The following is a 12,595-nucleotide window of genomic DNA, read 5'->3' as shown; positions in this document are numbered from 1 at the left end:
TTCAAATAAAAAATACTTTCAATTGCTTTAAATACAACAGACTGTATTGGACATGAATGTCTTGCATTTGTTGACTAAAAATGTAAAGTATAAAGCATAATTAAACTGGCAATAAAGCAAGCATGGTTATTTCTACTATAACACATATTATCAGTTCATAGTTTATATTTATGAGATCCATACCGTACTGCATAACAAGTGTGTGCTGTTTAAATAAGAACTTCAACTATGAACCTCAAGCCATCTGTTAATGTAATGAGTAAGTACATGGCGTGTATTTCGCTTCATTAGGGTCTGTCAATGTGCTGATATGGGATCATCTAAGGAGTAGTAGAGCATTAGATTTTTGGGTGCTCCATTGAAGACAATGGAGTGGCTCGGGACCAATAAAGGCTGGTATACATTTCTGGTCCAGCATTCCAATGCTTGTTTTTGTGTTTCTCACTTTTTAATTTAGAACATTCTACCCTCAGTGAGTGGAATGTTCTAATAGCCATTTAGCCTTCTGCCTCGGGCTATATCTGTTGTTAAAGGCCCTCTCACTATTTGTTAATATGTTAATACATTATTTAGATTTCATTTAATGAAGTTGTTCATCGTCAAGTGTTGAGCTTTTACATCATTACAACAGTATAATATATTTCTATATTTGTAGGAGGGACATTACGAATGGCACAGTATGACTAGGGCTGGTGTGGAATGGTATGGGGAACCCTGATGGCTGCATATTGTAGAAATAAAACGGCATGCTGCCTAAAACGACTTTAAATAGAATACATACGGTAGAAGGTAAGATGGGAAGAAGCAGGGAATACGTTTACATATTGGTGCCATACATAGGACTTAAAATTACACTTGTACTGTGCACAATGGGTTTTACATAAGGAGAGCAACTTCTGGATGTACCCATCATTTGGAGCTGCATCATGCTAGAGAAACTACATTGCTCACTATCTGTACATTACTTAGGATGCAGTAGCAGGTGGAAATGTGTTTTAGTCAGTCTACCTACAAGGTTGTTAGTCTTGTATAAGTACTAGCTTGTAAAAGCTTTAGAAGCTTGTAGTGAGCTTCTAGAAAGTATATTGTCCATTTCTTCACGATTGCTGTGTGACTCCGGGGATGAGACTGGGACTAAGATGACAGGATGATGTCACATGCATTGTGGTGAATGCAATTTTCTCAATGACCAAATAAACATTCATGTTCCTTGTAACCCATTGCTTGTCTACCAATCATGATATGATATGAAACTAATAACATATGTTTTTTATTTGGACATAAGTTCTCTTAAGCAACGTAATCTATACATAATAACTTACCAGCCTGGCACACTCTTTAAACATGTCTCCAGTCAAAATGTTGCATGAATTTTCTACCATCACTTGCTTTAAGATGTTGTCATGGCATGCTGACGGTGTGGATCCAAATGCAACCTAGGTTATATACACGAAGAAGTGAAATAAGTTTATTCAAAATAAAAATGATATGGAAATTATGTTCTCCCTCCCACCCCTTTACCTTACCCTCTTTCCCCCTCTATGCTCCAGTTTTTTGCCCCCTTCCTAATGTTATTAAGTTAAGACCTAGCTATTTGGCCGATGCCCAGTGGAGCTACCTGATAGCTATGGAGGAGATGGGCTATGGACTTCCCCCTTGGCCGTCACCTACCCAGCCGGACTTGGGGCAGACTCACACTCGTCTCTCTATCCTATTTCCCTTCTATCTCTTTAACCTATCCCCTTTCCCTTCTTAGCTCCTTTCTATTTCGTCTTTACACTCTTGAAATGTTTTTCTAGTAACTAATTGGTAACTGATGTAATTTTCTAACTTTGTGGAACCTTATGTAAAGCGCTCTGATACCTCCGGGTCTAGCCAGTGCTATATAAAACTCAAATATATAAATAAATAAATAAATAAATACTACTAAGTTGGGCAACATTCTCCTGAAATATTATCGATTTTACTATAGCAAAAATGCAATAACGTTTGTATGAAAAAAAGAAGATGCTTAAGAGATAGGAACGACCCATGTAGGTGTGTGTGTCCAGTTCCTACACATGTGCATGGTGGGTCTACATGTAAGAGTGTGGGAAGTGATTCTGCTATGGATACTGCAACAATTTCTCATAAAATATAATAGAGTTAGGGACTTTACACAAACCCCCTGCGGAAATAATGTTACATTATTTTAAATAGATCAAAAAAAGAAATATATTAAATATATTTAAGTGTTTTGAAAAAATCTAAGAATAATACATATTTATTATTAATTATAAAACAAACATTTTCCAATGTAATCATTAACATAACATTTCATGCTAACAAAATATAATTAAATTAGTTTTAATTTCTTCTACACACTACCTTTAATATTTTAAAGCTTAATACAAAAGTTTAGAAGGATAATTTAATTTAATTTAATATACTTAAAATAATTATAGAATAAATTCATACTAAAGTTATTAGCATTGTTGCAATTTTTGTCTTTTGCTCTACATTTAAATATATGCATATATATATATATATATATATATATATATATATATATATATATATATATATATATATATATATATATATATATATATACATATATATGTAATTTATTTACATTATTTAACATAAAAAATATTTTACTTTTTTTTTAAATTAAACAGACTTTTTTATTTATCTGTCCATGTACTTTACCAGAAGGAGACTACTCAGTAGGAGCAGAGACCTCCATATGATAAAGTACAGGGAACATTTTTTGTTGTACTTTGAACTGAATGTAGCATGATTATGGTGTCACACTCTTAATGAATTCAAACCTTACTATGGGAATATTTGGTCAAAACCAGAAACTGAAGTGTGTCAAAAAGGAGTGGTCTCAAGATAGGTGAGGCTTTTTGTAGGAGAGAATGCTGGAAAGAAGCAGTTGGTCAAAACAGATTCGTTCAGATGACAGCCCATTCTTCGAGCAAAGGTTTGAAGCAATTTGTTTCAGAGTATCCCATAGAAGTAACTTAGGGCTAGATTACAGGTTTGGCAGTCTATAGGATCACCAAAACTGCAGTGGTGCAGCGGTCATCGGAGTTCCAGCCGCTGAATTACAACTTTGGTGGTTGGACCGCCATGGGACCGGCGCAGACGCCAAGTGTGAGGCCGTGTTATGCTTGGTGGGGCCACAGCCTATTATGAGTTTCCTCACTGCCAGCGGTATCATGGCTGCTATTCACACCATGATACTGCTGGCTGTGAAGAAACTAAGGGGGCCATTCAGGGCCCCCTGGTGACTCAGCCCATGGGGATACATGCAGGGGGCACATTGGTGTGCCTCTGTCTGCATGCACGCCAAGTTCCTGCACGGCATGGACTTAATAGTCCACGCTGTGCAGGAACTTGCTTTGGCGTACCCACTGTGTTGCCTTTTTTAAAGGCACCATAATGGGAATGCAAAAGGACCACCCGCGAGACAACGAGAAAACTCATAATCTAGCGGTCAAGTGTTGCAGTGCGGGTGGTGGCGTGCTGCACCGCTCCTGCACTGCCAAACTCGTAATTAGGCCCTAGGATATTTTTTCGAGTCCAGGGGTATCCTGTCTGCCAAAATGATTGTCTGCACACTCCACATACGGTCATATGGTCCATCATCATTTCATCAGCTATGCCCCAACTAGCAGAAACCTAAGGCCAACAGCCCGAAAGACTTGAGCTGTGGGTGTAAGTACATCAAACCATCCGCCCTATTTATAGGGAATGGCCTGATGTACTATTTTTTTTCTGTTCAGGATCATTAAGTAAAGTATGGTGGTGTCCAGCAGAAAAAAAAGAATCCCCACACCCTGGGGAAAAGCTCCCAGGGTTACTTGCATTTTGTTTTACAACTTTCAGAGTTTGAAAGCAAACTTTTAGCACCTTCTGAGGAGCCAGATAAATCTTCATCAGGCTGGAAAATAACTCTAAATATAGAAGGCAGCAGTCTACCAGGGCGGTGGAGGTTAATGATCTCTGCCACCCTGTTGGATGGCAGGCTATCCTTCCAACTTTAAATGCGGGTCTAGGTCCATAATGAGACATGTACAGCAAACCTTCAGTTCACAATGCTCTCCGCCAGACAGGTTTGGGCTATCTAAATAGGGCAGGCAGTCCAATGCTAGGGCTGTAGAGCATAACCCCCACCCTTTTGGCAGAAAAACAGAGCATCGAGCAGGGTCTAATTGTAACATAAGGATCGGCCAACCCATGAAGTCTCATCTCTTGCTCCTGCAAGGAGTTGGATCTGTGCTTGTAGGGTCAACCAGGCCTCGGCCAATATTCAAATTGGAGCTGTACCCGAAATAAAGGCTCAATTTGAACATGAGATGTTTGTTCCGCTTTACTAACAAGAACTGGTAAAGATGCCCACTCCCTCACAACTGCGAGGCACCAATCCGCTTCCTACCTAGTGGTGAATTCCCAAACCCACACCAATACTTTGGCTTCGTGGCACTTGTGTGAAACTACACCAAAACAAAACATAAAAAAATACAACACCTTTATGATGCACAAGCTGCTAAAATGTCTGACTTTTATAACAAATATTTTGCTAGTGCTCTACACAGACAAAATAACACTGAGTTGTACCTTGAAAACATGACTTGGAATAGATTCATATGCACATATTCACCTTTGTGGCATCGGCGCACTGGGTGTTAACTTTCCACGAATCCCCAAAGTCACGAGGGTCGACTTCAAGCTGGTTATTACTGCTCACCAAGTCATTATTTTGCACGCCATCAAAATTTCCACACAAGCCACAGACAAGATCCTTGTGGAAAAGAATGAAAACACACATGAATGGTTCTTCGCATTTGCGGACAAACATGATCTAGCACAGACTCTATACCATTGCTGCTTTATATAGATCCCTCTTAATCACGCTTTTATTCACATAGGTTAATATAGAGACAAAGACAGACACACAGACTATATTTCAGCCGGCTCTACTAAACATCTCTTAATGGCACCTGCAGTTCCACAGGGATTCAAGAATCGCCTCTGCAGGGCCTTCATTTTGGCATCTAGACAACATGGAGTGTGTTATTGTGCAGTTGCCAAAATGCAACATAAAAGGTGGTACTTCGACATAAAATAAACATAGATCCAACAGGGAAATGGATGCCAATGAGCAACTATGGTGTGTTCAGATTGTAAACAATTGTTAGTTGTTGCAGAAAAGGCATATTTTTTTACAGAATAAGAAGGAACACATGGTGCTCAAAATACTTTCAAGCAAAATGTATTAAAAAGAAATACAATTAATTGGAGGATAAAGTAATTGTGCGGGATCTAAGCTTCAATTCAAACACCATGGTTTCATAATGGTTGGGTTAAAAAAATTCTCGATTGGTGGTGAACCTGTTCCTTGGCTGTGTCCTGCTCAGTCGCTCTCAACAAGCTCCTATTCATTTTTAGGAAACTCAGAGACTTATACATACCCTGTAGTTCTCTTTCAGCGTGACCGAGATTCGCATTGCCATGTCCCAAGTGACGGTAATCTTCTTGCCCAGTAATAGAATGTAGTAGCGGCCAGATTTCAATACTTCGAAATCAGTATCATCTCTCAGAGGTTTCTTGATGTTTACCTTGGAAAAAACGAAAATAGGCTGGATTTAACGTAATGGTTCGCACAGACCGATCGGAAATGATTATGCATACAATTGACAATAATTAGCACTGTCACAAGTCTCTATTTTCTCAATTCAACAGCCAATTTCAGACAAATAAGGACCAATTATAATTCTTTTCCAGTTCTCTACAGGTTGGAAACATGTTGATATTATTATTGACATGTCGATTGCACAGGGATGAAACTCATGGTTTCTGTTGCTTGTTATTATTACCTCTTTTAATATGCTGAATCCATCCCTCACTAGTGAAACAGTCTGACATTACACCAAACATCTGCCTTTAATAACTGAATGAAAATATCATTAGAAACAACAATACATGCACCTGATTGGTAAGGTATGGCTTTATTATGGTAGTGAATTCCAAATGGCGGGAACATTAAGGCCGATTTAAAGAATTGTGGGAGGCCCACAGTTAATCAGGGTGGTGGATGTAATTTTATCCACTATGCTGTCTGGATCGCACTCATCAACCCTGCAGAGATCTCTGTGCCGTCGAGGAGCCACTAGCACAGCGGCTCCTCTGAAGGCACTCAAAGTCTAGGGAGTGGCCACCATGTTTCAGACGGCCAAGCAACAGACTTATATTGTTTTCCAAATGCAATCCGAAATGTGAAGTATGCTTTGAAAAAACGAAAACTAAATGAACCTAAGACCAAAGGAATTTTTACACAGGGTGTGGGGGGCTTTTTCCTTTTTTTCCATTCAGTACTGGGAGGACGATCTGATGCACCTACACTGATGGACCCAAAAATGTCAGCCGTCGGTGTGAGGTTTCCAACAGCTGAGTCAGCAGGGGCACTGCCGGCAGAAACATGATGTCTCCCCAAGTCACAATACAGTGGGTGGAAAGTCAGTATGATGGACAGCTATGTATACTCTCCGCCTCTCAGTAGCGGCTCCTGGAGGGAGTGCTGCAGGACGGTGGGGTGGGGGAGGAGCAGGGTGGGTTGTAGTAAACTCCGGCATACGGCCGAATGGAGGTAAGTAAAAACATAAATAAATAAAACGAATTACATTGCGCATGCTGCAACGCCAAATGGAGATGCAGCGTGCACAATGCAATTTGTTTCATTTATTTATTTATTTACTTACCTATGTTCTGCAGTATGCCCCCACCCTGCCCCTCCCCTGCCCCACCGCCCCGCAGCACTCCCTCCATGAGCCGCTACTGCCGCCTCTAAATAATGCTCTTAGTTTCAGGTAATACAGAGTGACACCATACATGTCTTGTTAAATTCAAATGCCTTAAGGAGGTATCAATAGAGTCATATCAATAAAGCCTACTTATAAATTATCATTATGCAAAATGTCCCCGTTCTGTGGCCTCATTCGGGTGAGTACACAGACTCAGGGGGGTAATTTGATGTTGTTGGTTAATGGGACATTTGTCAACAAGCACCAGTTGTCCCACCCCTTCACTTAAGCATTTATTGTGTTGGAGAAGATGGCATTGCCAATGGCAGTGCCATCACCGGATCCCCATCTGGATCCCTGCTTTGCATTCATGGTGATAGTGTTGAGGTGGCTGCCATTTTGCAGCATTCCCACCAGTAATCCTTCTGGTCCTGGACTGTTAATCAAGTAATTAATCAAACTGGTTTTGTACAGTGCGGCTAACCACCCTGAGGGTATCCAGGTGCTGGGGTCTTTACTGCTTCGTGTGGTTCAGTTGAACAGACATGTCGTGAGTTCCTTCCTGAATTCTAAAAGAGAGTGTGCGTTCCAGAGGTGAATGGGGAGGCATTTCCGGGTCTTGGCAGGGAGGTAGGAGAAGGAGTGCCCTTCACTGTCGCTTCAGCGGATGTGAGAGGTGTGGGGGAGGGGGAGGGAGAGGGAGGCGGAGCGCAGGGCTCTGGTGAGTTGGTGTAAGTTCAAACGGCAGTTGTGGTATGCTGGCCCTTGGTCATGGAGGGCTCTGTAGGCATGGATACGTATCTTGAATTGGAATCTCTTCTGAATGGGGAACCAGTGGACCTTCTTGAGGTGGGGGGTGAGCTGTCAGTAAAATCATCTCCATCCAGGGCAGAAAATCTTTCAACTACGAGAGAACATCAATTGTACGGGGTACAGTTGCAATGTGAGTCCACTCTGGAGGACTATCTTTAGGGCTCACATAAGTGGTGCCCGTTTGGCAATACCAGCATTAGCATGACAAACTGCTACAGGGGTTTGGTTGCTTTTTCTAGAGAAAAATATATCTTTATTTGAGGAATTAATGACTAATTGAGGATGCTAGTCTTTCGATTTTTCATCCTATCAATGTGCTCATGCTGCATTTATGTTTATGACTCAGATGTGAACTTGCCTGAAAATGCTAAATCCCTAATTAAATAAATGGTAGAGAGCAATTGCACGATAATTTCTTATCACTCAAATTTAAATTGAGTACATGGTAATGCACCTGTGGGCACCAACGTAGTTTACCTGCCGTCTCTCACTAAATGAAATAGTTGAGGCAGGTGCATACTGGACAAACACTACATCAGCAAAAACTTAAAGTAGCGAAAGAAGAAAACAAGCTAGCAAATTTGATGCAAATGGTAATAGTTATAGCTGCAGTTTTCCAAAATTTCCTGAAGGCCTTTTAATTTGAGAATTGTACGGAAACAAGGAAATTAAGCAATATAGGAATTCCTGTGTTTTTGCAAACTGGACAACTTTAAAGAAACAGTTGCTAGGAACGCCCATAGCTAATATCCTATTTTAGCAGTTTATTTTGAAAAATGCTTACACATGAGGTCAGCGTGCTGGGTAAAGGTATATACCCTTTTCAATATCGCATCACTATAAGCCATGCTCTTCTCAATCATTAGTTCTTATATTAAATGATGTTCTAAAAATGTTTCTTTCATGTGAAATCTAAAATATGCGCATACAGGGAGTTTCCTTTTTTCATGTAAATACATCTCTTTACGTCTGTGTGCAAAACTGCAACTGTGTGTAATGTGGATATTGCATGTCCCCTAACTATATATATATGCACTTTGTCTGAAGTTGTGTGCATCTATATGGATCGTGACCTCGTATAGAACTTGCAATGCCCTGATTGCAAACATATGGATGTTATTCTTCCAATTCAGATTAGTTGTAAGTCAGTGTCTTACGCATAGGTTCCTGTGGGACGTTTTCAGGCACACAGGCAGATATCAGTACTTAGTGATCTTGCAAGATCCGATACTATTGTGAAAGTGTAGCCTCAACCTACAGCTATCTTTGTTTAATGAATATGAAAGTGGTTTCACTAATAATACCTTTTTTGTGAAATATTCTGGACCATGACATATTAATGTCATGGAGCTGGAGTGAAGACATGTTAATATCTTCAGTATGATAGGCATACCATGGAAAAATTACCACTCTGTATCAGAAAATATTCATCACGTGATATTAGTTTGTCAAAATAAGCCCTGTATAACCTTCCTTTTCAGGAATTTGAGTATACCAAACAATATTCACTAACATGTTACACAGTTTACGAAAACACTGTTTCCAACAAAAATGAAGGTAAAGAAGTAAACAGTTACCATTTGTTACAAATTCCCAGTGTTTTCAAACGTATCAAAGGATAACTTCAGTGTGTATTGATTTCTGTAATCAGCACTGGGAGCAAACAGACCATCATCGCAGAGAAGTGACTGACTATCCTGGCCTGCTCCATAGTGGAGCATCCCAAAATGGAATGTCCTGAAGAAGGTACGATCTGTGCGTGAAAGAAGTACAGATATCTGCTGCTAAAAAGCGATATAAAAAGGAAGGGTCCAACATCTGATCCCCTGTGTTTTTGAAGCATACTTGAACCTAACACCTCAGGAGTTGTAATATTTTGGCACAGCGACACAATAACGTTGCCGTTTTTATGTGCTCAGGGCAATGCTTGGAAAGATGCCACTATCCAAATTCAAAGCATTGTTTGTATTGTTCTCTGTCTTATTAGGACACACATCTGGGCTGAATCTGGCTCACATAACAGAACACATCTGGGAGAAGCAGAAATCCTTTGTATCACTTTGAGTAGACAGCCATGTGGAAAATACAAGAACATTCCCTATTAAAACCAGTGATTCCATTGAGAGTATGCCAGAAGGACCTAGAAGTGTATAGAGCACAGTGTCAGTTTCAACATATGCAATCCATGTGAAGAGTCTGAATTGTTTTGGGAGAACCGTAGAAAGTCTGCTACTTTCTTTTGGCTAGTGTAAATACGATAAATACACCGGAGCTGCAATGACATGCCAGTGTTGCTTCCTCACAGTGTCCTGTCAGGAATCTTAAGTTCATGGTTGAATGTAAGGTAGCGGTGAAAAAGATCATGTCAGAAAAAAATTACACATCAAATGCTACTTTCTGCTAAATGTAGTGTGTGTGTACGCATGAGTGAGTTTGCACAGGTGTAGCTTCAGCCACCAACAGATAATCTGAAGCCACCAAACTCATTTCATGTGTTGCAACTTACTGCAACAGGAGGCTAAGAAACTCAATCACTGTGCCAAAACAAATGAAGCAGATTTTGTCCTAAACCACAACTATTGTGTAAATTGTCTTTCCAAAATATGTTACAACTGGTTGGTACTTTAACATAGGTAATGGCAGAAATAATGCAACTACGTTGAGAAATGAGGTCTATTCCAAAACAACCCTCATCAGTGCTTTCAATGAAATAAAGCTAATATTAACCATAAGCTTCAAAACTATAATCAAACATTTTGTAAATAACACTATGACTTAACCAGACATGAGTAGTGTCTCTGATTGGTAGATAGCACACGTTTTTAACTTATCATGAATGAACATTTATAGAAAGGATTGTCCTGAGGGTTTATAAAGAAAGAGATCCTTTGTAATGTCCTTTCCTATTGTTGTTCCTCTACTTACTTCAAATAATAAAGTTCAGTGTGATGGAAAAACCTCCGAGTGGACATATAACCTTCAGGGTTGCATATAACTTTTGGGTTTCAAATACACTTTCTAATGCAGCGGGGTCATTGCAGACAGGTAATGATATTTTTTTGGGATCTTATCACTTTTATGCTATTTCAGCACATTTAAGAGATACTCTTTGATATCCATAAAATGCATTGCTTAAATTATGAGAATAAAAGAGAAAAGGGAATTTCTTCAAAGACTTAGAGAAGGAAATACTTAGGCCTGGAGAGAGGTATTGGAAAATCACTACAGATAAAGGGAACAAAATACAAAACAATGCATAAAGTAGCTCCAAAGACACAGATCTCGAAAGCAATACATATTAACTACACCCTAAGCAAAATTACTGATTTAACTCATTTGATGAAGTATTTCTAGCCAAGAATATGTATGTACTGCTTTGGATATTAAAGTATTTATAAAGCGCATCGTATACCCAGAGGCATCATTGAATTTGAATTTTAAAATATTTATAGAGCGCACGACTACCAAGCGGTTTCTTGGCTCTAGGGATGCAGACCTGTGGTCAGAGCAGGAAGTGGGCCGCTAATGGGGGAAGGCTTGAGAGAAGAGGAAGGTTTGAATATAGGGGCAAGGGTGGAGAATTTCATGCCTCCCAATTTCTTCCTCCTAACTCGAGGAACCGCGAGAAGGAATTGGGAGGAAGAACGCAGCTCTCTACAAGGGAGATAGGCCTTGAGTTCAGAATAAATAAATGCAGGGGTCGTCCCTGCCCGGGCCTGGAAGGTGATACAGCCCATCTTAAAGAGGGAACGTTCCTGAATGGGAAGCCAGTGTAAGACTTTGAGTAACGGGGTGACATGATGGAATTTTGGAAGGTTACGTACCAGTCGGGCCGCCTGGTCCTGAATCAACTGAAGTCACCGTAACTCGCAGGCAGGGATACCAGAGTATAAAGCGTGGCCGTAGTCAATGCGGGAGATGACCGTGGCTAGAAGAATGATTTTGAGGGCAGGAAGGGAGAAAAAACGAGAAATCTTTCGGATGGTGCGGAAAGTCATAAAGCAGGAGGAAACAACAAAACTAATCTGGGAGTGCAAGTTGAGATGATTGTTCAACTTTATCCCTAAAGTCTTTACTGAGGAGGAGGGGACAGGAGGAGAACCCAGGGAAAAAGGCCAGAATGAGGGGTTCCAGGGACTGGAGCAACCACCTGTAAGGACCAGTTAGGTTTTATCTGGATTTAACTTCAGGTGGTTGTGACTCATCCAATCTCTGATGAAAATCATAATGGATTGGAAATTGTGAGTGGAATCTGGAGAAGAGGACAAATTAAAAATAAGCTGGAGGTCATCGGTGTTGTTGTACACCGTGACCTCCATTTGCTGTAGTGCAAAAATACGAGGGAAGATGTACAAATTAAACAACGAGGGGGACAGGGAGGAGCCTTGCGGTACACTGCAATGAACCTTACGGGAAGGTGCAGAAAAGTCGGCCAGATGGACGGCCTGGGTACGGTCCCTCAGGAAGGCGGAAAGCCTAACCAAGGCTGATCCTCTGATGCCTGACACGGGTGAGCAAGATGGAATGGTCTACCGTGTCAAAGGCGGCGGATAAATCAAGAAGGACCAGGGCCTGGGGTAGCTTGGTGTCCATTCCCTCTCTGAGGTTGTCCATGACAGAAATGACTACCGACTCTGTAGAGTGCCTCGGGCAAAAACCTGTTATAGTGGCAGATTTTTGAGATTGTGGAACGATGCCCCGAGCAAGGGAACCGTTAAGAAAGACAAGAGGGGGCAAAGGACATGCTAGGTAAATTTGTCTGAGGATTCGTGCAGGGCAAATGTCCGAAGGAGATCCGGACTTGACCCTCAGGAGTAGGGTCAAGTCCGGACAAGAACAATTCCCTGGTCAGAGGAGGAATGCAATCAATAAATGACTGAATGAGTGGAGGCTGAGGGTCGGAAAAGGAAGAAGGGTAGGGTGATATGTTAGACTTGATAGTGGTAATTTTCTCAATAATGAGCGAGTCGCAAAGGGCCTGGGAAGGGGAA

The 12,595-nt window shown here is 40.7% G+C and overlaps 1 protein-coding gene across 1 annotated transcript in view; it reads right to left on the bottom strand.

Moving 5' to 3' along the window:
- The window catches only part of VWF (von Willebrand factor), a 1,126,314-nt gene that overhangs the window by 571,135 nt on the left and 542,584 nt on the right, over window positions 1-12,595 (bottom strand). The window contains exons 22-24 of the mRNA XM_086921215.1: window positions 5,463-5,609; window positions 4,652-4,792; window positions 1,323-1,436 (exon numbers count right to left, since the gene is read on the bottom strand). Of these exons, the coding sequence (XP_086777341.1) occupies window positions 1,323-1,436; window positions 4,652-4,792; window positions 5,463-5,609 (402 nt within the window). The remainder of the gene's footprint in view (window positions 1-1,322; window positions 1,437-4,651; window positions 4,793-5,462; window positions 5,610-12,595) is intronic.

The sequence above is a fragment of the Lissotriton vulgaris genome, chromosome 1_1 (genome assembly GCF_964263255.1).
Source record: "Lissotriton vulgaris chromosome 1_1, aLisVul1.2, whole genome shotgun sequence".
NCBI classification, from domain to species: domain Eukaryota; kingdom Metazoa; phylum Chordata; class Amphibia; order Caudata; family Salamandridae; genus Lissotriton; species Lissotriton vulgaris.
Note: the sequence above shows the minus strand (reverse complement) of the source record. Positions and strands in the feature narration are given on the sequence as shown.